The 27,623-nt window shown below is 43.8% G+C and overlaps 1 protein-coding gene across 3 annotated transcripts in view; it reads right to left on the bottom strand.

Moving 5' to 3' along the window:
- LOC115150925 (kazrin) overlaps window positions 1-27,623 on the bottom strand; it is a 148,945-nt gene that overhangs the window by 17,920 nt on the left and 103,402 nt on the right. Inside the window, exons 1-2 of one of the 3 annotated variants that reach the window (XM_029694765.1) lie at window positions 6,603-6,671; window positions 5,756-5,830 (exon numbers count right to left, since the gene is read on the bottom strand). In XM_029694765.1, the coding sequence (XP_029550625.1) occupies window positions 5,756-5,783 (28 nt within the window). In that variant the 5' untranslated portion in view covers window positions 5,784-5,830; window positions 6,603-6,671. Of the gene's footprint in view, window positions 1-3,474; window positions 3,737-5,755; window positions 5,831-6,602; window positions 6,699-27,623 lie in introns of those variants that run through there. The other 2 variants (XM_029694763.1, XM_029694764.1) reach the window with 2 other exon arrangements.

Below are 27,623 nucleotides of genomic sequence, written 5' to 3'. Positions count from 1 at the left end.
ATCGAATCCACAAGAAATGATACAGGAAGGCCAATAGAAATGGTTGCATCAAAAATAGCAACCACATTCATTCAGTCAATGACGGGTTTTGGATCCGAGGGGGAGTTTTGGCGGGTGGGAGGCAGCAGGGAGATTAGTGGCTGTTTTAAACCTGCTCCACAACTCTTTGTTGAGATTCTCTACAATAGTCAGTTATTTTGGTTGGATAGCCTGTGGGCTGTCTTAGTACCTAAGCCATTGATAGGGCCAGGGAAGAGTGTGAGTGGGTGAGAGAATATAACACCACACAACGCAACAGAAAACAACACAACACGAACCGTCGCTGGTTGATCCCTGAACAGCGCCTGGCTGCACGTAAGTACCAGCAGGTTCGTTTTCCACTCAGGATATTACAGGGCCCTTCTATAATGTATGCGAACATGAATTATACATCGGCACTGGCTCTCAACCTTACTTAACCACAACATCCACTGCACAACGTAAACAATACGCGAGAGAGTGGACCCTGGGTTTCCTTCCATATATGTTTAGACTTTACGCCTCACTTGTGTTTCTTTCTTGTCATGGCAACCTGGGGATCTAGTCACCCATAACGGCTATGATCTTACTGTATATGAGGCCCATATTCCGTTTGGAAGCTCTAGTGAACATTTCTCAGTCTGCGTGTGTAAATCTGCACGCCTGAACCCACAAAGAGGTGTGTGTTTGCGTGCGTGTGCATACGTTTGTTTGCGTGCGCTTGCTTATCCATGCCCCTGTTTGTATATCTATAGAGAACAGCTGCCATGAATTAAAATGCTGTGAGTTTACATTACAACGGAGGTCAGTGTAGGCATGCCAACTGGAGATGATAGTAATTGATTCACACTTTTATTCTGGGAAGATTAGACCCACTGCCAGGGATGTGCTACTGGAAGAGCAGCAAGAACCTGGTAAGGCCGATCAGCTCAGACTGCCTAGAGTCTAGTTATCAACAGCAACAACGCCAATAATCTATCTAAACATAGCTGGGTTCGTTCTATGACATGATATCACTGTACATGGGCTGACTTTGACTGAATACTGAACAAGAGACTTGCCCAATGAGACTATACTGAACACTGTCCCATTAGTGTTCAGTATGGCCACAAGCCAGTATCATCTCCGTTGAGGATATTTCACCAAGACGGAGTTGCAATGCATGAATATCCCGAGAAGATAAAACTAATGGCGGCGCATCCTTCATGTACACTGACCTCCACTCGCTATGGAGCTGTAACACATTGGACTGGTCGCTGGTCAAGGACTGCAGAGGATGCCATCATGTGGCCTGCTGTGAGCTGCTGCGGGAGCGGCGTGTGAGTCCATCTCTGATAGTGCCATCTGGCAGCATCGGCTCACTCATTATCTCCTCTCAATGTGGAACGCAACCTCTGGGTACGGAGGAGTCACGCAGCAGGAGTCACGCAGCACAACCAACGGGATCATCCTCGGACTCATCTCCTCAAATACGCGCACACACACAAACACATCTAGACAAACGCAGTAAGGACCATGTCACTGCAACAGAGACCTTGTCTACCAGTGTTCCAGTTGGAGGTGTTGGAGGCTCTCTCAGATAACACCAGCATTAAATGGGAGTGTAGGTGTGTGTGTGGATTGCCATTTCCTATCAAAATGCCAAACACATCAAATGTCAAGGTGGGCGGAGGAATTCTAGGGGGAACGCTGGGGAACTATGCTGATTGAATAGTACTTGTAGGACCTACAGAACTCCAGACATAAAATGACACCAATTCCAGAGCACTGGGATATGGCCCAGGCCCCCAGTGTCCGGTCTACAGCGTGAAGTTACAACCTCTGCTGGTCGGCTACTGCGTAGCAACCTAGCGGGGCCAAAAGCCCTGATCTGCCATAGAAAGCTTATGTAAATTACGATCACCACAATATAAAATAAAAGTACAACATTTTTGGGGGGCGGACGCTTTGGGCTCAAAAATTTGTATATTATGATCCAGTTTGAACCCCACAGTGAATTATTTGAAAGTTCAATAGTTATCCATACTGACTGGTGGAGATGGAGTGGCTGACCAATGTCTACGGGGTTGACAGAGGATGACAGAGCGGAGGACGGCGGATGGCCATGGAGATTGAGGATTGCGCTCACAGTATGTTTCAAATACCAATTTAGTATGCAATTATAAGTGAATACATGCTGAATTCCAAAATACATTCTATGTCTGGGGGTCTTTTTTCACGATGACAAAATGATGCGGTTGCACAAATTATAAAGGTAGTCTACAATCATATAACATTTCTATCATTTATATACAGTCCACTTTTTCTCATGGGGTGATCACATCGAGCCTCAACGAGTTGTGATGGGTTGTTGTGATGGTAACCCATTCATGTTTTACTTTCAGGTGGAAGGATCATGGTCATATAATATCGAGACTAGATGGGGTACTTATTAACTTTGCCACAATTCAAGTGAGATCTTACAAAGAGAGTCACCATGGCGGCATGTTCTCTATATAACTGCACTGATCGTCACTCGAAAGATAATCAGTCCTAATTCTGATTATCATAGTTAATATTTGCTGTCCATTTCATTTTCCAATGTTGACCTGGCTAGGTTCTAGGTAACGCTGAGCTTTCAAACTAACCTTCTGCAAAGGTTTAACAGTGGGCTAGCATCAGGTTCATAGACATTAAAACCAAGTTGACTCTGTCAGGCAGGATGAAAATGACTACATTGACCATGACCCTTTGCTAGTTACGACTACTTTCCCCATAATCCTTAGTGAAATTTTTGTGCCATTCAGCAATATGGTACGCTTCAAATCCAAATACTTCCAGCTTCATGTGCCATCGGTTTTCCGTAGGAATACGTGGATTAGATCAGTGCTATGTCTATGGATATGACAGACTGATCATCTCTCAAATATGTAGGCTGTGTGTGCTATGTTGACTGAGCTGCTCATCACCAAATATCTCCCTTAATTCCCCAGACTAGACTCACTCCAGGAGTTTCATATGCTTATGTCAGATTAACAGATTAACAGATTACCCAATGTACATGTCAGATCAACCTCATTTGTTTATATGTACAACAAATAAACAAATTATGTTGCAGACCTACTACCAAGAAATATTTTTTCTAAAATTACACACCAAACAACTTTTACTTACAGTCAATAATGTGTTGCCAACACAACCTTTCCATATATAGTAACATTATGTATAGTAACATATTATGTAAATATATTACAGAATGATGAGATGTTTATTTAGCTACTCGGTGATAATGAGTTTACATGAATCATTCCAATTCCTCTACATAAATACAGTGTGAGTACACGTGAAAACGAACTTGTGAACTCACACGCGCCTCTACCGTAGAAACAGAGCTCTGGCCTAAACCAACCCTCTACGGTGACGGATTATCTAAACCCACTACTCGTTCTTCCCTCGTTCCCTCTCTCCCGCACTCACCGGATGTCCCCTCCTCCCTGTCGGACCTCATGTCCTCCTCCTCCTCCTCCTCCTCCACAGCACAGGCTCCGCTGGGCTCCACGGTCAGTGCTGGTGTGTGTTCTCATAGCAGAGGAGCCCAACTCGGACAAACACCATTCAGAAAGACACCGTAGCGAACACACCACACCACAGCAACCTCTCGCTCAGCCGCTCCCAGCTCTGGCCATTGGCTCCACCCAGCCAGGTTACTAGGAAGTGTTCCCCCGAGAGAGGGAGCCTGTTTTCTCTGGACTCTCCATCTCCCTCTCTCTCGTGCTGTCATTGGTTTATTCTCTCTCTCTCTCTCCTCCCCTTTTCTCTACCTGTTCTGGTACACGCCCAGAGGCAGTTTCCATTCCAAACCTCTCTCGCCCCTCCTCTTTTTAACCCCTTCCAGCTGCTGCTGTAGGGAGGGGGACCAGTGTGCTCTGACATGATTACTGCTCTTTCTCTCTCTCTCAACCGCGGGAGGGCGTACCTGTAGCCTCAGGTGGTAAGGCAGATGAGGCACTGCTATAGCACTTCTACCTAATGGCACCGAGCTGAACGACACAGTGACTAAGAGATCTCTCTTTCACAGGACATAATGTACTGTACTGAAGACATCACCTACTGCACAGAGAACAATACCCCTATGGAACACACTGCCCTTATGGATAATTTGACCACAAGTCACATCAGAGCGTGTTCACATGTTTATATAAGACGCCTAGCCTGGAAACAATACACAGTACTGAAGAAACTAGGGACAGGAGTTTTTCCCTGATCATGTGAACTATCCTGGCCACGCAAAAATGTTTGGACTTTGTTACTCTATAGCCTGCAGCATGACGAGGCCTGCAATGTTTTCCGTGGTCATAAATGAAGGTAAACCAAAACAATTCCAGCTACAGCACTGGGGTTGTTAGTGTGAGACTTCAACCCAGGAAGTGCTGGGGTTTTCTCCCAGTCCCAGGGCTCAAGGGACTGGCCGTCAGATGCAGGGTTGGATCAGGGCTGGATGAGTGTGGACACAATCACAGAGCTAATCGAGTTTTAGCCTGAGGCCCAGGGACAGGAATAGGGACAGGAATAGGGACAGGAATAGGGACAGGAATAGGGACAGGAGGTAGCGGGTGCAGCCAAGCACTAGAGGAGCAGAGATAAGACCAGTCTTGGTTGGAAGAAGTGGACACTGGGCGGGGTAGGAAATATGTAAGACTTCCAACAGGCTATTTAAATGACTGAAATAACTTAGCTTAGTAGTGATGTGTTGTCTTATCATAACCGGGAAAAACAACGTTTGAATGGAAAATAATTGTTTATGTTTCAGGCTTCCGAGAGATCAAATCAGGGTAAATGTGCTGTTTGTATAAACTGAAAGTGTTGGACTGACGCGAACACAGTAAACAAGCAACTTTCTTCATCCTCAAAAATGTATTTTGATTCTATCACAGAATTTAATTGCTTGGCGAATATAGGGCTATTTTCCCCTGCCGAGCCTGTAGTAGTAATACAGAATAACTATGTGTCTCAAATATAGAATACACATATGAGTGGGAGAGAAAGAGAGTGTGTCACCTCGGTGTTGTAGGAATGAGGACAAGTATACCATCAAGCCAGACGCTTGTCAACTGAGGCAAATGGATCTGTCAATCACGGACTGAGTGCCTGACTGACTGCTCAAGAATCACAGTCATGTGTCATTCATGTGTTATTCATTCTTATTCATTCTTATTCGTTCGGCACCCATTTAGGGCTGTGAGTGTGACCCGAGTTTCTGAGATACAGCCCATTGTTTCAGCCTTGGTTTCAGTGCAGCTGAAATCATTTTACTGATATCTTTACTCATGGTTGCCCTTCTCATGTTACTGCTCTTTTGTCTTCATCCTCTCAGTCCCTCATCCTCAGTCTTTTCACTACTCATGTGGCTATCCTTGATTTCAGGGCTAAACTCACTGAATCTCTGTGTCATCGATCCGAGCATAATTACATAAGCTAGCAAAAGTCCATTTATCTGTGTAATAACTCATGCTCTCTCTTTTTCTCGCTCCCCCCTCTCTCTCCCTCTCTCTCTCTCTCTCTCTCTCTCTCTCCGCTCCTCCTGTTCTCCAGCTGCACCAGTTGATCTGTCACTCTGCATTATCAGCACAGAAGAATGTTGATGGAGAGCTGAGAAAGACAGGCATTAAGATGTTAGCTGGGAGGGGAAGAAGGGAGGGAAGGAGAGAGGGATGAAGGAGGGATGGAGAAGGGGAGGAGTGACTCAGACAGATACTACCTCTGTCCAGGGCTGATGGAAATGTCATGAGGCTAATTTAATGGCCTGAGAGTGCACTTCTGCTGCTTCAAGGGGCTGTATTTGATGAAAAGATGAAAATTACAATTCCGGGGAACACTCGTGGCTTTCTGGCAACGTGGTAAAGAATAATGGGAGTGATTAAGCAGGAGAAAATGAAATGCCCTCGAGACTTATAGATTCATCAACAAGCTTCAGGTGATCAATACTCTTTATAATGTTCTTCCTTAGTGGCCAATATCATTACAGATCACAACAAAGACAGAGAGCCTTTATTCAGAGACATCTTTGGAGGGAAAATTAGATGCCATTTAACTCAAACTGAAGGCAGTGATTAGGGCACAAATAGGCATCGGCACAATACAACAATGAGGATCATCAATAGTACTTTCTCTATTCAGCAATACAATGTGAAGAGGTTACATCTGCCCCTCTCTCCCCATTCAGCTCTCCTATCAATGTTTCTCTGTAACTCATACAGTATTGGGTCCAAGCACAGAATTGGGTGTATACAGTACAATACCAAGCAGATGATTAACCCTGTGTGCTGTATACTTGCCTATAGTATATATACAGTCTGCTGTAAGTCCTTTAAGGCCTTGGGTCCGGTCAGACATATTATCAGATTGTTCTCCCAGAGAGACAGACAGACAGACACAGGCAGACAGCCAGACTCTTCCACATTACAGGCCTCTGCTCCGGTCTGTATGCACCCAGCTGACATGCTGACAGGTCTGTGTCTCAGTCCTAACTCCCGGGACCAATCACCAAGCACACACTTCCTTCCATCACCAAGGCAACACCCTGTATTTCCAAGGCAACACCCTACCTTTGTCGAGCGAGGAGTCTGGGGTGCCAAAGTCCATGAGGCTGGAGATCTCTGTCTGGTAACAGATGTCGCTCACCACCGACTTCTGCCTGTGATCTGTCAGAGACAACACAGTAGAACACATGACATCAGACCAACAAAAGAGACTAGCAACAGTGTTATGCTGACGACGAATAGTTTCAGGAAGATGTCTTTCTAAGGAAGAAGGACAGTTACTATTTAGGTTTACACAGCCAGGGGTAACTAACATGACGCATACAGGTAATAAATATGTGTACTGTGTGTGTGTGTGTCGTCCGGCGTGCGCCAAAGAGTGAGAAAAGAGAGAGAAAAGAGTAAGAATAAAGAGTGAGAAAAGAGAGAGAAAAGAGAAAGAAGAAAGAGTGAGAAAAGAGAGAGAAAAGAGAAAGAAGAAAGAGTGAGAAAAGAGAGAGAAAAGAGAAAGAAGAAAGAGTGAGAAAAGAGAGAAAAGAGAAAGAATAAAGAGTGAGAAAAGAGAGAGAAAAGAGAGAGCAGAAAGAGTGAGAAAAGAGAAAGAGTCACTGTTTGCATTAAACGTGTGACGTCACTCCTACACTCACAGCTGAGAGGCTTTCAAAAACAAACAATTTTGGAATTGGCAGAGCCTTTATAGATGCAGTTAAGTTTGACAGGTAATATTCTAATTAACAATACGGCTAATCGATTTATGCTTGTTTCACAATTTTGGGAAAAATAACTATTTTTCATACAGACTGTCCCCTGTTTCAATCCACTGACTCTCTCTCATGCTCTCTCTCTCTCTCGTTCTCTCACTCTACCAATACGTTTTGCGTCTAGTACAGTGGTTTAACCTTTTACTGCAGTGGGCTGAATCAGGGTCACTCCGAGTGTTTATAAACTCGGCAACAACAAAAAAACGTCCTCTCACTGTCAACTGTGTTTATTTTCAGCAAACTTAACATGTGTAAATATTTGTATGAACATAACAGGATTCAACAACTGAGACATAAACTGAACAAGTTCCACAGACATGTGACTAACAGAAATGGAATAATGTGTCTCTGAACAAAAGGCGGGGTCAAAATCAAAAGTAACAGTCAGTATCTGGTGTGGCCACCAGCTGCATTAAGTACTGCAGTACATCTCCTCCTCATGGACTGCACCAGATTTGCCAGTTCTTGCTGTGAGTTGTTACCCCACTCTTCCACCAAGGCACCTGCAAGTTCCCGGACATTTCTGGGGGGGAATGGCCCTAGCCCTCACCCTCCGATCCAACAGGTCCCAGACGTGCTCAATAGGATTAAGATCCGGGCTCTTCGCTGGCTATGGCAGAACACTGACATTCCTGTCTTGCAGGAAATCATGCACAGAACGAGCAGTATGGCTGGTGGCATTGTCATGCTGGAGGGTCATGTCAGGATGAGTCTGCAGGAAGGGTACCACATGAGGGTGGAGGATGTCTTCCCTGTAACGCACAGCATTGAGATTGCCTGCAATGACAACAAGCTCAGTCCGATGATGCTGTGACACACCACCCCAGACCATGACGGACCCTCCACCTCCAAATCGATCCCGCTCCAGAGTACAGGCCTCAGTGTTACGCTCATTCCTTCAACGATAAAGGCAAATCCGACCATCACCCTTGGTGAGACAAAACCATGACTCATCAGTAAAGAGCACTTTTTGCCAGTCCTGTCTGGTCCAGCGATGGTGGGTTTGTGCCAGTAATGTCTGGTGAGGACCTACAATCCCTCAGTCCAGCCTCTGTCAGCCTATTGCGGACAGTCTGAGCACTGATGGAGGGATTGTGCGTTCCTGGTGTAACTCGGGCAGTTGTTGTTGCCATCCTGTACCTGTCCCGCAGGTGTGATGTTCGGATGTATCGATCCTGTGCAGGTGTTGTTACACGTGGTCTTCCACTGCAAGGACGATCAGCTGTCCATCCTGTCTCCCTGTAGCGCTGTCTTAGGTGTCTCACAGTACGGACATTGAATTTATTGCCCTGGCCACATCTGCAGTGCTCATGCCTCCTTGCAGCATGCCTAAGGCACGTTCACGCAGATGAGCAGGGACCCTGGGCCTCTTTCTTTTGGTGTTTTTCAGAGTCACTAGAAAGGCCTCTTTAATATCCTAAGTTTTCATAACTGTGACCTTAATGGCCTACCGACTGTAAGCTGTTAGTGTCTTAACGACCGTTCCACAGTTGCATGTTCATTAATTGTTTATGGTTCATTGAACAAGCATGGGAAACAGTGTTTAAACCCTTTACAATGAAGATCTGTGAAGTTATTTGGATTTTTACGAATTATCTTTGAAAGACAGGGTCCTGAAAAAGGTATGTTTCTTTTTTTGCTGAGTTTAGGTAGTCTTAAACAAATTTACTTTGAAACAAAAGTATACACCTCACACACATGGTTATGGGTTTAAAAAAGAAGACACCTGTACCATGTCAGATATGGAGTTCAAATGTATTCAATTTTGAGTTTGCATCCCAATATTACACTTGATATACATCACAGAAGACTGAAATATAACATAATTGTTTGACATAGAAACACCAGATTTTCTGTATTCATTTGAATTTTTTTATTATTAATTATTAAATAATTAAAAAGATTAATACAATTCCACTCGTGAGACCAATAGAGGGCGATTTCATCATTTTACTGCAGGATAGGACTACTGGGTCTAATAGAACTCTGCTGTGTGTGATGAGCTCTACTGTTAAAGCCTCATCTGCTGCCCTCTGCACTACTCTTCTCTGCTTCTCTCCCACTCTCCACTGATAGTTTGGTTTTCATTAACTCATGTCATTTCCACCTCCAAAAATGAACAGAGGACAGCACCAGATAACTCTCATTATAAGCTGGGTAGTTTGGGTCCTGGATGTTGATTGGCTGAAAGCTGTGGTATATCAGACAATATTCAACGGGTATGACAGAAAATTACTTTTTACTGTTCTAATTACATTGGTAATCAGTTTATAATAGCAATAAGATACCTTGGCGGTTTGTGGTATATGGCCAATATACCACATCTAAGGGCTGTATCCAAGCACTCAGCGTACACCGTAGCCCTTAGCCGCAGTATGCTGGCCATTTACCACACCTCCTCGGGGCTTATTGCTTAATTATACCATCCTCTCCCTTCCTCCTCTCTTCCTCCACATTCTCCTCCCCCACTCCTTCCTCCTCTTCCTTCACCACCACCTCCTCCTCTCCCTCCTTCTGCTATGAGGGGATATAAAAGAAAAACATTTTCACAGGAGAGGAGGCAGCAATATCCCTATTGTGCCATCGAGTCATTTTCTAGAGCAGGACCCAAACAACAGAAAGTGAAATAATTTCTTCAGAAGATGGCTTTAGGACCCTGGTATTGATCTGTGTTTCTTCTCGTTAAAGAATAAACGTGTTTGTGTTCCGAGATAAACCATTCCTAGGCTGGTAACATACTGGAGCTATAGCTGGTGTACAACAATGAAAAGATAGGGTGGGACTAAACAAAGTTCATATCTCAACTATTACGAAGAGCTACCAAAGCCATAGAGACCCTATAATTCAGTGTTCTAACTTTGTGAGGGTGACCAAAGCCTCCTCACTAATGAAATGACATGTGTTAATATGCAGTATAATACTACAATATCATCACATTGGCCAGTCTAGTAGCCATAGGCCTGACCTTCAGGGTACAGAGTTTTAAACATCTCTTTTTCTATTGGCTCCTTTAACCATCTGCAGTGCTGTACCTCATCTCCAACTGGACACAACCCAGGTTATTTTCTGCCATTAATAATAATAATAATAATTACAGGTCGACCGCGCCCCCTGCCACACCCACCACCTAGGGCTGCTGCGGTATATCTCACCACTGGGTGTTTCTATCTCCTCCCCTCTCTCCTTCATTCCTTTCTCGAGCACACAGACAGAGGGGATGTCAACAGTTTCATTAAATAACTGGAGTAGCCAACCTGACAAACCCACGGGGAAGTGGCCTCTATTCCTTATTTCAGTGCAAATGGATGATGTCTTTTTTTCTCCTGCCCCTGTTCCTGCACCTGTTCCTGTTCCTGCACCTGTTCCTGCACCTGTTCCTGTTCCTGCACCTGTTCCTGTTCCTGCACCTGTTCCTGCACCTGTTCCTGCCCATTTCATAATGGACCATTCTAAATAGAAACTCATTTGACATATTAGTAAAGACGAGATTAAATTGAGAATAGTGGGATGGGTGAAAATATGATCACTTGATGAGAGAACGGCGTATCTTTTGGTTATCACTACGGCAACAGCTTCCAGAGGCGAGGAACAGAGAGCAAGCTTTTTTAGCGACCTTTTCAAATCATCAATAGCCTATAGTCGCATCATGCAGCCCATATACGTTTGGATTTCTAAGACATTCTAAGGTTTGTATCATTCACAACTAAAGTTGCCAAATAACTCGCCTTTATGCTCAACATAGTCACTTCAAACGCTCCAGAATGGGAAAAGTATCCTTTCTATTTTATTCAGCTAAGTTCAATTATATTCTTCTTACTTTAAAATCACATAATATAAAATAATGTCACAGGACTTATAAGCATATCTTGTCTGCTAAATTAACAAGTCTACAGTCTATGGCATAGAGCATAGGCAGACTCTGTATGTTTCTTTAGACCTGCCTAAAATAAATAATAGACTTATTAGACTTTTTTTTAAATGTAGATGTTCCAAAGGCGCGCATCGGTGGCTTGTGTGCGGCTTGTATGCGTGGAGGCATGGAGATACTGAACATGTTTATGTTAATTAACAGTTAGTTACCATGAGACCGGCAGTCTTTGGCATGGCAACAACCGACTGACCACCAAAACTATTTTTTGATCCAGAAAAAAACCTGAAGTCATTCACACACTCTTCTCCTAGTCTGCAGGTTTGGGCAGTTTTACTTCTGTGGCCTTATGGTATTTTTCCAGTTCATCGACTTCCCCTTCCTTCCCCACCCATCTCTTTCTCTCCGGGATGTTGTTGTGGTGTTGTTCTTCCCCTTCACTTCCCTGCCTGCTGACCTTTCCCTGGGTCTTTAATATGGAGATTGGGTAACAGGCAGGGAAGCAGGCAACATAGCCACAGGCTCCATGCTGGCCGGTTGGGTGGCTGCGTTCCTTAGCGGGGGATAATGAAGAGAGGGGTCGGCACTGAGACTAAAGCCTTCAGCACGCTTTGGTTCTGCTGGCGCCTAGCTGAACTCGGCATGCTTCCCATCCGAAAATATTCGGAACAGTTTGTGCATATACACTACATGACCAAAAGTGTGTGGTCACCTGCTTGTCGAACATCTCATTCCAAAATCATGGTCATTAATATGGAGTTGGTCCCCCCCTTTGCTGCTATAACAGCCTCCACTCTTCTGGGAAGGCTTTCCACATGACCTCGCTTTACGCACCGGGGCATTGTCATGTTGAAACAGAAAAGGGTCTTCCCCAAACTGTTGCCACAAAGTTGCCACACAGAATCGTTTAGAATGTCATTGTGTGCTGTAGTGTTAACATTTGCCTTCACTGGAACGTGGGGACCTAGCCCAAACCATGAAAAACAGCCCCAGACTATTATTCGTCCACCAAACTTTATGGTTTACACTAGGCATTAGGGCAGGTAGCGTTCTCCTGGCATCCGTCAAACCCAGATTCGTCCGTCGGACTGCCAGATGGTGAAGCGTGATTCATCACTCCAGAGAACATGTTTCCACTGCTCCAGAGATCAATGGTGGCGAGCTTTACACCACTCCAGCCGAAGCTTGGCATTGCGCATGGTGATCTTAAGCTTGTGTGCGGCTGCTCAGACATGGAAACCCATTTCATGAAGCTCCTGACGAACAGTTCTTCTGTTGATGTTGCTTCATCCATTAGTGCGCACACATTTGTTTCTCAATGCATACTCCCTTAAAAGACCTTTGCTTGAAAAACTCGAAAAAAACGCCAATAGTACTGTTTGTCCACCTTGATTTGCCGTAGCCAGTATACACTTCCTCAAAATAGTAGGAATTAATCTGAGTAAGATATCTCAAGATATCTGATGTTTTTGCAGAGGAGATCTTAGTCACACAATTTTAAATAAATAAAAAAAATTCTCTCCTGAAAACGATTAGTCTCTTGTTGAATGACAACATACACTTTACTGAAGAATCCCTACTGTTGACCAATCAAAGACGAAGGGGCGTAGACATTTTCTGTGTGCACAAACGGACAAAAGTGATGGTTTATTCATACCACTTGACTTATTCCTCATTTTGTTGTGTTACAGACTGAATTCAAAATGGATTAAATAGATTTTTTTCTCAACCTTATACATTTCGTACCTTATAATGAAAAAGTGAAAACATGTTTTTAGAATTTCTTAGCAAATTTATTGAAAATGAAATACAGAAATATCTCATTGACATAAGTATTCACACCCCCGAGACAATACATGTTAGAACCCCCTTTGGTAGCGGTTACAGCTCTTAGAGTCTTTCTGGGTAAGTCTCTAAGAGCTTTGCACAAGTAAATTGTACAATATTTGCCCATTCTTCTTTTAAAAATTCTTCAAGCTCCGTCAAATTGGTTGTTGATCATTGTTAGACAACCATTTTTAAGTCTTGACATAGATTTTCAGGCAGATTTAAATCAAAACTGTAACTTGGTACTCAGGTACATTTCACTGACTTCTTGGTAAGCAACCCCAGTGTAGATTTGGTGAATTCATCTCCCAGTGTTTGGAGAAGGCAGACTGAACCAGGTTTTCCCCTAGGATTTTGCCTGTGCTCAGTTCCAATACGTTTCTTTTTTATCCTGAAAAACTCCCCAGTCCTTAACGATTACAAGCATACCCATTACATGATGCAGCCACCACTATGCTTGAAAATATGGAGAGTGGTACTCAGTAATGTGTTTTATTGGATTTGCCCCAAACATAGAACTTTGGATTCAGGACAAAAAGTTATTTGCGTTGCCACATTTTTTGCAGTATTACTTTATGACCTTGTTGCAAACAGGATGCATGTTTTGGAATATTTTTATTCTGTACAAGCTTCCTTCTTTTCACTCTGTCAATTTGGTTAGTATTGTGGAGTAACTACAACGTTGTTGAACCATCCTCCGTTTTCTCCTGTCACAGCCATTAAACTCTGTAATTACTTTAAAGTCACCATTGGCCTCATGGGGAAATTCCTCAGCGGTTTCCTTCCTCTCCGGCAACTGAGTTAGGAAGGACGCCTGTATCTTTGTAGTGACTGAGAGTATTGGAACATCATCCAAAGTGTAATTAATAACTTCACTATGCTCAAAGGGATATTCAATGTCTACCAATAGGTGCCCTTTTTTGCTAGGCATTGGATATCCTCCCTGGTCTTTGTGGTTGAATCTGTGTTTGAAATTCACTATTATTGCACACAGAGTCCATGCAACTTATTATGTGACTTGTCAAGCCCATTTTTACTCCTGAACTTATTTAGGCTGCCATAACAAAGGGGTTGAATACTTACTTACTAAGGACATTTCAGCTTTTCATTTTTTATTTGTAAAAAATAAATAATAAAAACATAATTCCACTTTGACATTATGGGGTATTGTGCATAAGCCAGTGACAGACAAATCTCAATTTAATCCATTTTAAATTCAGGCTGTAACATAACAAAATGTGGAAAATGTCCATGGGTGTTTTACAGCTTTGTCATATTATTTTTTACATTTTAACATTTACATTTACATTTACGTCATTTCGCAGACGCTCTTATCCAGAGCGACTTACAAATTTGTGCATTCACCTTATGATATCCAGTGGAACAACCACTTTACAATAGTACATCTATATCTTTTTAAAATCATCTTATTTAATTATTTCATACACTTTACGTGTGATACGGCCACACAGAAGGACAGAGATAATTACAGATAATCTGAAGTACCCAAAAGGGCCACTAGATGTCTTGTGATAAATTACATAAAATCCTTGTTAAGATACCAAAATTCTGGTACTTTACTGGTAAACTTACAACATTTTCAGTAATATTCCCTCCCTTTGCAACCCCATCTGCAACATCTTTAACTGAGCCGGCCTCAACATGTTACGTTAAATAACTAGCTAGCTAGTTTGTTAAAAGCATGCTTACTGTCTAGTGGCTACTGGGATATTTATGGTAAATTTGAGCTACAGAGCAAGAATGTCCGTCGCACAAGTCCTCAAACCCTCTCTTGGCACGTGACATTATGTTGATCATGTAAATAGTAAAGTTAATGTACATATAATGTAAATTGACATTTTGTTGCAATGCCTCTGCTACAACTCTCTTCAATCTGAATAAGCCCTGACTGACAGAGAGAGAGAGAGAGAGAGAGAGAAGCTTTATGCAGGAGCTGTCTGTCTTTGGGTGTAAATAAACATAGAAATGAATAAGTAAACAGAGAACCGTGAAAACTATTCCCTCTTTGAATATTCAGTTGAGTCTCTTCCACAACCTAGTGAGACAAACATCCTGATCGGTCACTCCAGTGGTACATCACTGTATGTGTGTCATCTGTGCTAGAAAGTACAGGTATGCAGGGAATAGGTCATAGGGATAGCCTTCCTCTGTTAGCTGGTCAAACTCTAGCCGTGAGAGGTCAAAGGTTAGGTAAACAATGAGACAAACCCGTGGTGGGGCTCCCACTAACCAAATTACTGCCCGAGGATGTCAGGAATCACAGGAGTGCATGCAGCAGGCGATTGACCGCCCTGTCAACCAAAGGAAAAATACATGTCATGTACTATTTCTCTGTCTCTCTCTATTACTAACGTCATGTATGAAATAATTCATTGTAATAAGCATGACTATTCATTAGGCTCGTTCCCCAATAACGCTTTCATATCACAGGCCATTTGTAATGAAAAAAGGACAGAGTAGGCTGTCTGTTACAGAGAGAGATGTGCTCTATACAATCTGAGATCCTCAACCTCGGCACTTCCTGGGTGAGCACGAAGTGACCTCTCCTAAATCCCTCAGAGCCACCTGGGTCATCAGTTTCCACCCCGTGTCTGGTTCTCTTTAAACAATCCATGTGCTTCCTGTCACCGCTAATTCTTCTGACATTCATAGATCTCCGACATGGATGAATGATCTCGTATCCTGTCCCTTTCCACTCAGAACACTTGACTCTGTGGCGAGCCGTGCAGGCTCAAACCACCTCTGAGAGAAGAACAGAGATCACCCATCTAAAAACCTGTTTAAAAACACAACTCTAAATGCTAGTCAGGAACAGAGGATACAAATAGGCAGCAGGCTATGCATCATCCTGCAGATTTTTTCCGGCAGAATTAAGAGACAACTATCCGCGCCCTGCAGACAGCTCCTCTCTGCCTCTCCTCACCTAACCCATTATTACACAGACATTCCCTGCGCTCCATTATCCATCATCTCCACGGAAAAAGAGAACACAATCACCTGATGCTGCCATGGAATCACATCACCACACCCTACAAATTTCCCTGTGCTGTGGCTGAGTGCTCTACAGTAACATGCTCCTGGTTACATGTACAGAGCGCCATTCAGGTGACTAAGACACACACACACACACACACACATCCTGATCGGTCACACTGGAGTGACCGATCAGGATGTTTGTCTCACTAGGTTGAGGAAGAGACTCAACTGAATATTCAAATAGGGAATAGTTTTCACGGTTCTCTGTTTACTTATTCATTTTCAATGACGTCAAGGACACACCACTTAAAACATATTTTCCAATAGCATGACTGGCTACATAATTGTCAAGCCATTACCTTGGTCCCAGTGGTGGGCTAGCTCTGCATATTGGTCAGTTATTACGAAGGTCATCATGAGACTGCAGGGTGCCAGCTACTGGTAGAGTCACTTGCAATTAACTGGCCCTTATTTCATCACAACTAACTAGAGGATCTAAACTGTACCACATCTGAGGGTTATGGTTCCCTGAAGAATACAACCAAAATTGCTACGTGCTAAAGTCTTCCCCTTGAGAATAAAAACAAGCACTGTGTTCAAATTATTTTATTTGTTCTCTGTCACGTGGTGATATTGACCAGGCACAATGCAAGAACATTTGAATTGCTATCTAAATAGAATTTCACAGTCACGTCATGGCGAAATCAATGAACACATTTGAAAAAATTCTGGGTCTTTTGTGGTTTGAACCTTTTAGAAGAAGTTACTGACAGCAGAACCAGAAAATACCGCTTCAGGTCCAGGTTGTTAAAGACTTGGGCATTGGTGGTAATAGGTGTTGAAATATTGAAAATAATCCCTCCAGTCTCTGCCTCTCATTCACAGCCTCCTGCGGTACTTTGTCTGGCAGACACAGAGACACATGGAGCTCATCCAAATTCCAGCACCCAGAATGCTGACAAGAGGAAAAGGAAGCCCTTTTCCCCCCAGAGATCCATAAGCACAGCAGTTTGGTCAATTTACAGGTATCATTAGCAAGCCTATGCTACAGATGGCATTGATGAATTGAAACCATTTTCTCTGTGATTGGGACTGCTGTGATAACAAGAATTGTGAGCTTTAAAAATTACCGGGAGATGACTGTAAAACCAGAGGTAACCTTACAAAAAGAAGACTTTACAAACAGACTTTCACACGTCCGTCTCTCTTCCCCCATCGGAAGGGATGACTTCCATGCCTGAGGTCATTTAGTATCAAGCTGTAGGGACAGCCTTTAAACACCTAGTGTCATCTGTGTGTCAACTCAAAGTATCCCGATTAAGAGCCTCATATTGTGATTTCCAAAGAAAGTATTACATTATGTATACTGAGCCTTACTGTAAAGTATACTCTTCACTTGACCTGTGAGTCAGGGTTCTCCTTCGGGACTGACTGAAAGGGATGCTAGATCAAAAGCTACTGCCTTCGATCATTCTGGCCTGCCTGGAGCTGAAAACATCGACTTTATGAATCTGTATTCATAATCGCAGGCGACACACACAGCAAATCTATAGTGGCTGCATTCAGAGAGCATTAGGTCTGAAAGGCTGCTTCAAGGCTGCTGTGATCAACTGGCCCTAGATGCTGTAAGTGCTGTGTGTGGATGTGAAGACAGCTCCAGTCTCAGTCTCAGCCTGCCCTGAGGAAACCTCCTCCAAACATGCCCCATCAGGGACCCATCCAATACATCTACACTACTGTTCAAAAGTTTGAGGTCACTTAGAAATGTCCTTGTTATTGAAAGAAAAGCAATTTTTTTGACCATTAAAATAACATCAAACTGATCAAAAATACGGTGTAGACATTGTTAATGTTGTAAATGACTGTTGTAGCTAGAATGTTTTATGGAATATCTACATAGGCGTACAGAGACCCATTATCAGCAACCATCACTCCTGTGTTCCAATGGCACGTTGTGTTAGCTAATTCAAGTTTAGCATTTTAAAAGGCTAATTGATCATTAGAAAACCCCTTTGCACTTATGTTAGCACAGCTGAAAACTGTTGTGCTAATTAAAGAAGCAATAAAACTGACTAGTTCAGTATCTGGAGCATCAGCATTTGTGGGTTCGATTACAGGCTCAAAATGGCTAGAAACAAAGAACTTTCTTCTGAAACCCGTCAGCCTATTCTTGTTCTGAGAAATGAAGGCTATTCCATGCGAGAAATTGCCAAGAAACTGAAGATCTCATACAACACTGTGTACTACTCCCTTCATAGAACAAAACAAACTGGCCCTAACCAGAATAGAAAGTAGAGTGGGAGGCCCCGGTGCACAACTGAGCAAGAGGAGAAGTACATTAGAGTGTCTAGTTTGAGAAACAGACGCCTCACAAGTCCTCAACTGGCCGCTTGATTAAATAGTACCCGCAAAACCCCAGTCTCAACGTCAACAGTGAAGAGGCGACTCCGGGATGCTGGCCTTCTAGGCAGAGTTGCAAAAAAAAGCCAAATCTCAGACTGGCCAATAAAAACCAAAGATTAAGATGGGCAAAAGACACAGACACTGGACAGAGGAACTATGCCTAGAAGGCCAGCATCCCGGAGTCGCCTCTTCACTGTTGACGTTGAGACTGGTGCTATGCGGGTACTATTTAATGTACCTATGAGGGAAAAACACTTGAGGAAAATGACGATGCAGCTCAGCAGGCTGTGGTGGATCTCTCTATCGCTCGATTTCTCTCTCGATATCTTTTTTTCTCTCGCTACATCTTATCTCGCTATCTCTCTCTCTCTTTTGCTATATCTCTCGTTCTCTCCCTCTATCTTTCTCTATCTTCATTTCTTGCTCTCTTTCTCTCTTGCTCTCTCTCTCGCTCTATTTTTCTCTCTCTCGCTATATCTCTCGCTCTCACTTTCTCTCTCAATCTCCCTCGCTTTCTCTCTCTATCTTTCGCTATATCTCTCTCTCTCACTCTGTCTCTCATTGTCACTCTCTCTCTTGCTCGCTTTATCTCTCATGCTATATCTTTCTCTCTCTCTTCCTGTCTCACTCGCTATCTCTCTTTCTCTCGCTTTATCTTGCTCTCTCTCTCTCAATTCATTTCAAATAAAATATAAACGCAACATTTAAAGTGTTGGTCCCATGTTTCATGAGCTAAAATAAAAGATCCCAGAAATGTTCCAAACACCCAAAAAGCTTATTTCTCCCAAAAATGTTGCACACATTTGTTTACATCCCTGTTAGTGAGCATTTCTCCTTTGCCAAGATAATCCATCCACCTGACAGGTGTGGCATATCAAGAAACTGATTAAATAGCATGATCATTACACTGGTGCAACTTGTGCTGGAAACAATAAAAGGCCACTCTAACATGTGCAGTTTTGTCACACAACACAATGCCACAGATGTCTCTAGTTTTGAGGGAGTGTGCAATTGGCATGATGACTGCAGGAATGTCCACCAGAGCTGTTGCCAAAGAATTTAATGCACAATACTCTACCATAAGCTGCCTACAATGTCGTTTTAGAGAATTTGGCAGTATGTCCAAATGGCCTCAACTGCAGACCACATGTAACCACGCCAGCCCAGGACCTCCATATCTGGCTTCTTCATCTGCAGGATCGTCTGAGACCAGCCTCCCAGACAGCTGATGAAACTGTGGGTTTGCACAACCAAAGAATTTCTGCACAAACTGTCAGAAATCGTCTCTGGGAAGCTCATCTGCATGCTCGTCGTCCTTACCAGGGTCTTGACCTGACTGCAGTTTGGCATTGTGACCGACTTCAGTGGGCAAATGCTCACCTTCGATGGCCACTGGCACGCTGGAGAAGTGTGCTCTTCACGGATGAATCCCAGGTTCAACTGTATTGGGCAGATGGAAGACAGTGTTCATGGTGTCATGTGGGCGAGCGGTTTGCTGATGTCAACGTTGTGAACAGTGCCCCATTGTGGCGGTGGGGTTATGGTATGGGCAGGCATAAGCTGAGGACAACGAACACCACTGCATTTTATAAATGGCAATTGGAATGCACATAGATACACGAGATCCTGAGGCCCATTGTCGTCCCATTCATCCGGCGCCTTATGTTCCGCCTTGTCAACTCATGTTTCAACATGACAATGCACAGCCCCATATCACAGGGATCTGTACACAATTCCTGGAAGCTGAAAATGTCCCAGTTATTCTATGGCCTGCATACTCACCAGACATGTCACCCATTGAGCATGTTTGCGATGCTCTGGATCGACGTGTACGACAGCGTGTTCCAGTTCCTGACAATATCCAGCCACTTCGCACATCATTGAGGAGGAGTGGGACAAGATTCCACAGGCCACAATCAACAGCCTGATCAACTCTATGCGCTGCATGAGGCAAAAGGTGGTCACACCAGATACTGACTGCTTTTCTGATCCACACCCCAACCTTTTTTTTAAGGCATCTGTGATTAACATATGCATATCTGTATTCCCAGTCATGTGAAATCCATAAATTAGGGCTTCATTTTTTTATTTCAATTGACTGATTTACTTATAAAATCTTCGAAATTGTTCCATGTTGCGTTTACATTTTTGTTCAGTGTATGTTTATATTGCTGAAGTAAGTGAAATAAACAATAAACAAAACTCTATCTCGCACTAATGATGTCAGTTGATGAGGACAGATGAGGATGGAGCTCTGGGGTAGATTGTCCATTTCCCCTCACAAAACCCCAGTGTGAATGTGTGAAGCTGGACAAACAGTAAGCTTCTCTTTCATTTTGGTCTTATGTCAGCAGTCTCATCAACGTTTTAATTTGGGGGTTGGATTGGAACAGCTGGGGAGGCAGAATATAGTGGGAATTTGAACAGATTTCTGTTAAAGATTAGTAATCTTTAGTATCTTAGATTACTGTACCATTAAAAAGCAATCACTGATGCTGATTGGGTTTCGTTAATATAGCTAAATGGCAGTTCAACCACCACCCATCATGACTGTAACTGTTGCCATGGCACACATAGGCTCTGAGGAATAGAATACAACTGAAAAATACCTCAATGATTCATCCACAGGCACTTCACTTCTTTGCTGTTTGTCCCTGTGTGCTAGCTTGTTTGTTCAGGTGTTTCTTTTTGTATGCATAGGGTCCTATATAGAGTCCTTCAAGTATTCAGATGAGAAACCCCGTTAATTCCCAGCAAATATGATGAACCCACTGACCATAATGTCCAGCTTTATGAATCCAACACGAATCCGTCACGACTGTAGGAAGTATGACAATTGACCCATCAACCTTGACAACATGATGAGGCGATTGTGGCAGGTTGAAATATTAAGGTTAGCTGAGACCCGTCCATCCAGGCTCTGTGAGCCTCTGTGTTGGGCTGCTGAGGCAGATCACAGGCACCTGAGCTGTTAAACTGGGGAATAGGTTTTAGAGACACACATAGTGCAGAGTACAGGCGGGCTTTACTGCTGTGTAATCTGAGGCCGGGGCAGAAATCATATTAAACCCCACTGATGGCTAGGGCTGTGTGGAGCTTGGAGCTTGCCTCTGAGCCATCCATTCTAGCACCACCTTCCCAATTAGCTGAGCTAATGGACTGTCTGGAAACCCTCTAATGTCAATAATGGATATAAACCGTCTAAACACCATGATGGGTGGGATAGATTATCATAATGCGCTGTCAATCACAGACTAGTTCATTTAATAAAGTATTGTTGATGTGGAGAGTCCAGAGTGTCCACTGAGGTTAGTTAACTGAGCCAGTCAACAGCTGACGGAGTATGACAGTCGTGTCCATTTGTGGGTTGAGATTGAGAAGCATTTTTCCTTCTATCAATATGGTAAACAATGGTGATTTGCTCTGATGGGAAACAGACTTTCCTCTCTGAAAGACAGAACGAGGCTGCAAAGACAGAGAGCTGAACTGTGGATGGGTCTGCAGTCCAACTGGGGACCCAGAGAGAAAGGTCACCTGAAGCTTGACATTTTAATCGCCTATCCCTTAGTGAGCCAGAACGTGAGCAGAGACAGGTCCCACAGCTAATAACACAATGCGAAACAGGAATGTAAATACACTTCTCTGGGAAAAGTGACATGCCCTTAACAGCAGAGATGTACACTGAGTGTACACCTTCCTAATACTGAGATGCACCCCCTTTTGCCCTCAGAACAGCCTCAATACGTTGGGGCATGGACTCTACAAGGTGTCGAAAGCATTCCACATGGATGCTGGCCCATGTTGACTCCAATGCTTCCCACAGTTGTGTGAAGTTGGCTGGATGTTCTTTGGGTGGTGGACCATTCTTGATACTCACGGGAAACTGTTGAGCGTCAAAAACCCAGTAGCTTTGCAGTTCTTGACACAATCAAACCGGTGCGCCTGGCACCTACTACCATATCCCGTTCGAAGGCACTTACATTTGTATATTGTCCATTCACCCTCTGAATGGCACACATTTACAATACATGTCTGAATTGTCTCAAGGCCAAAAAAATCCTTCTTTAACCTCTCCTCCCCTTCATCTACACTGATTGAAGTGGATTTAACAAGTGAAATCAATAAGGGATCATAGCTTTCACCTGGATTCTCCTGGTCAGTCTATGTAATGGATAGAGCAGGTGTGCCCAATGTTTTGTACACGCAGTATATGTGTGGATTAATTAAAGGTCCAATGCAGATGTTTTTATCTCAATATAAAATCATTTCTGGGTAACAATTACATACTATACTGTGGAGCGGGACACTAATCCGGACACTTATAAGAAATCCCTTTATGCCCTCAGACGAACCATCAAACAAGCAAAGTGTCAATACAGGATTAAGATTGAATCCTACTACACCGGCTCTGACACTTGTTGGATGTGGCAGGGCTTGAAAACTATTATGGACTACAAAGGGAAACCCAGACGCAAGCTGCCCAGTGACGCGAGCCTACCAGACGAGCTAAATGCCTTTTATGCTCGCTTCGAGGCAAGCAACCCTGAAGCATGCACGAGAGCACCAGCTGTTCTGGATGACTGTGTGATAACGGTCTCGGTAGTCTTCACTGACATATTCAACCTCTCCCTGACTGAGTCTATAATATCTACATGTTTCAAGCAGACCACCATAGTCCCTGTGCCCAAGGAAGCGAAGGTAACCTGCCTAAGTGATTACCGTGGCACTCACGTGGGTAGCCATGAAGTGCTTTGAAAGGCTGGTCATGGCTCACATCAACAACATCCTCCCGGATACCCTAGACCCACTCCAATTTGAATATCGCCCCAACAGATTCACAGATTACGCAATCTCAATCGCACTCCACACTGCCCTTTCCCACCTGGACAAAGGGAACACCTATGTGAGAATGCTGTTCATTGACTACAGCTCAGCGTTCAACACCATAGTACCCACAAAGCTCATCACTAAGCTAAGGACCCTGGGACTAAACACCTCCCTCTGCAACTGGATCCAGAACTTCCTGGCGTGCCGCCCCCAGGTGGTAAGGGTAGGCAACAATACGTCTGCCACGCTGATCCTCAACACTGTGGCCCCTCAGGGGTATGTACTTAGTCCCCTCCTGTACTCCCTGTTCACCCACGACTGCGTGACCAAACACGACTCCAGCCCCAACATTAAGTTTGCTGACAACACAACAGTGGTAGGCCTGATCACCGACAACGATAAGACGGACTATAGGGAGGAGGTCAGAGAACTGTCAGTGTGGTGCCAGGACAATAACCTCTCCCTCAATGTGAGCAAAAAAAAGGAGCTGATCGTGTACTACAGGAAAAGGTGGGTCGAACAGGCCCCCATTAACATCAACGGGGCTGTAGTAGAGCGGGTCGAGAGTTTCAAGATCTATGGTGTCCACATCACCAACAAACTATTATGGTCCAAACACACCAAGACAGTCGTAAAGAGGGCACGACAAAACCTTTTCCCCCTCAGGAAACTGAAAAGATTTGGCATGGGTCCCCAGATCCTCAAAAAGTTCTACAGCTGCACCATCAAGAGCATCCTGACCGGTTGCATCATCGCTTGGTATTGGTAACTGCTCTGCATCTGACCGTAAGGCACTACAGAGGGTAGTGCGTACAGCCCAGTACATCACTGAGGCCAAGCTTCCTGCCATCCAGGACCATTATAATAGGCAGTGTCAGAGGAAAGCCCATAAAATTGTCAGAGACTCCAGTCACCCAAGTCATAGACTGTTTTCTCTGCTACCGTGCAGCAAGTGGTACCGGAGCGCCAAGTCTAGGACCAAAATTCTCCTCAACAGCTTCTACCCCCAAGCCATAAGACTGCTGAACAATTAATCAAATGGCCACCGGACTATTATATTGACCCCCCCCTCCATTTGTTTTGTACACTGCTGCTACTCACTGTTTATTATCTATGCATAGTCACTTCACCCCTACCTACATGTACAAATTACCTAAACTAACCTGTACCCCCAGACACTGACTTGGTACAGGTACCCCCTGTATATAGCCTCGTTATTGTTATGTTATTGTGTTACTTTTTACTTTAATTTGGTAAATATTTTCTTAACTCTTCTTGAACCGCACTGTTGGTTAACGGCTTGTAGGTAAGCATTTCACAGTAAGGTACCTGTTCTATTCGCCAAATGTGACAAATAAAGTTTGATTTGATTGTTTTCAATTAAAATGGTAAAAAAGAACAAAAACAGCTTCCGAGCAAAGAGGATTTCTCAAGCAAGAATTTTGCTAGGACTGTCTGGGAGGGGTTTGGAAAGGAAAATGGAAAACTAGCTGTTATTGGCAGATAGGTTTGGAACTCTCTTTCTTATTGGTCTATTAACTAATTTACTGCATGGTGATGTTACCAGGCAGGCCAAAACTCCATCCCACCAAAACAGGCAGAAATTTCAGGTGGTGTTTTCAAACAGCTCTTACCCTAAATTGGTATTATCATTATTTTCACAATTTCACAGTATTATTCCAACCTCAAAGTGTGGTTAAAGATATACTGCACGGAGCCTTTAAACAGTCAGAAGGAGCGATGCATTTATAATGTATAAGGTTAATGACTGTCAGAAAAGAGGAGAATTGCATCCCTGTTCGATGTTCCCGGTGGGCTTTTTATCGCACACAGAAACTGGCAGACACAAACAGTATAAACAAAAACAAACTGATACTGATTGACGCTGGGGGAGATTCCATGAAGGCAGAAGAAACACACACGTGATAGCTCATCTGGTTGATGGTGTTGGTCACAGCTTGGCTGGTCCCTCATCACCCTGACCCAGGGGCTTTGCTGCAGGACCCAGCCACCAAGTTGAGGTCAGATTTAAAACCAAGATTAAGCAGGGAAATCTGTCTGGAGGCAATCCAGCAAGGACAGAACTTTAAAAAAATATCCTCCCTCCAGCACAGCTCCTCTCCCCTTTGCCTTTTGGAGCGGGTGAGAGAGCGGTGGTGACGGCACAAACAGGGAGCAACAGCGGCAGTGGAGGCACACATGGCACTTGGCTCTTTAATATTCTCCTAGCGTGGAAGGACATTTGGAGAATGTGAGAATTTTTGCTGACCTCTGTCCCCTAGGCCCAACGCATCTGATTACTGTCTCTGTCACACATGCCAGTCCTGCCCGTCCCAGCCCAGCTGGCTCCAAACCCCACTTGGTCTCGTAGGGTCTCCTCAGCCTCCTCTTTGGACAGCTGGACAGGGACACAGCGACTCATCACTGGACACCCAGTCCTATCTGGAAGGGGCTGCATAGACACATACATCATCACTGGGAGACCGTAGATCATAACCAGACAACATCACTAGACATCTTGTTTAAGGACTGTATGGAACGAGGGGCCCTGTCGCCTCAGAAACAGCCTCGCTTAACAGTCCACGTACGCCTGTACTAGATCCCATGTTCCCTGCATTAATGGTGCAGTCCTCTCCTCTACTCCCAAGGGAATGAACCCAGGGTGGGCTCAGAAAGAAACAGACAAGAAAAAAACAATAGCAGGAAAGATTAAAAGGGCACCTGTGGGACTGCAGAGCCCACGTCACATCCCCAGAGTAAAGACCTACTCAGCAAACTGCATGGCTGAATAATTCAACACAGGCTACAGCAATACAGAACAGAACTCGGCAGTCTTCGTTAGTTAAGGTTGCAGTGTAGCGTGAATCTGGAGAACTTGGAATACAGTTGACAGTGTTGAACTGAGCAGGTGAACAGCAAGATAGTGTGAATAACAGAACTAAAGCGTTTTTCAGACAGCCAGCGAAATATCGCCTCATTCCCCGCCGAGTACACTGCTTGTCCCTTTAGTAATATGGCTAGTCCCTTCACACGAGGGCGACAGCCGCCGGTGACCATAGCAACGAAGTAAACAATATCGACGAGCGAAAAAAAGATTCGCTATAACACCATAAGCATGTCTAAAAACGTATTTACATGCAACAAAAATGATTAATAAAAAAATGGATTAGAAAAACAATTATTTTTATTGTTAAACGCGACTTTGTAAACTGATAACAGTGTTAGTCAGTTAGCTAGCTAGCTAGAGTGGGCAAGTTAGCTCCTCCTGCTGTTGGACATACGTTCTGACGTATCACCACGCAGTCTATGTATTCTACTGTGATTGGTCAACAACAATAATGGCACCGCTTGAAAAATAGAGCGGAGCTGCTTCCACGGGCACGAGCACCACCTACCGACCGCTCCGCCTGGATAGCATATCCCCCCTGCCTAGGCTTCATTGAAAATGAATGGGCCACCTAAGGGATCAATATCATGCCAAATGTATTCACAAATGTAAATCCCCAATCCACAAATGTAAATCACTTACCATAAATATTAATCACCAATCCACACATGTAAATCCCCAATCCACAAATGTAAATCACTTTCCACAAATGTAAATCACTTTCCACAAATGTAAATCACCAATCCACAAATGGAAATCACTAATCCACAAATGGAAATCACCAATCCTCAAATGGAAATCACTTTCCACAAATGTAAATCGCTATCCACAAACAAACACCTTTTGATTTGTATTTGTAAATCAATATATTGCATTAGACATTTTTAAATAACTGCAGACATTTGTGAATTGGGGATTTACATTTGTGGAAAGGGATTTACATTTGTGGAAAGTGATTTACATTTGAGAATTGGTGATTTACATTTGTGAATATATTTGGCATGATATTGATCCCATACTCCCCTTCCGTCTGTCAGCGCCTTAAGGCATTGGCCCCATACTGTCCTGGTGAAGTCTAGAGAATCGTCACAGAAAACCACTAGCAAGCTACAGCTCTTCACCATCCCCACCAACCCACACTCTTCAAACAGAATCCCATGAAGACAGCCCTATCCTAGCTGTCTGCCAGTTGTCTTCTAGCTTAATAGACTACACTAATGGCCTGATACATTTAATACACACAGAGGTAAGACACGGAAACATACTTTTCAATATGTAGTGTATGTGGACACCCCTTCAAATTAGTGGGAACTTAATGAAATGGGTTTCCATTGCCGAGCAGCCACACACAAGCCTAAGGTCACCATGCGCAATGCCTTTTTACCCCTTTTTCATGAAAGCCAAGCCACACTGCTTCTTAACACACTACTCGCTTAACCCAGAAGCCAGCCGCACCAATGTGTCAGAGGAAACACCGTACAAATGCAGTGCCTAAGACCGCTGCGCTACTCGGGAGG

This window comes from Salmo trutta, chromosome 16 (genome assembly GCF_901001165.1).
Source record: "Salmo trutta chromosome 16, fSalTru1.1, whole genome shotgun sequence".
NCBI classification, from domain to species: Eukaryota; Metazoa; Chordata; class Actinopteri; order Salmoniformes; family Salmonidae; genus Salmo; species Salmo trutta.
The sequence above is the reverse complement of the archived record's forward strand: the minus strand, read 5'-3'. Positions and strand labels throughout refer to the sequence as shown.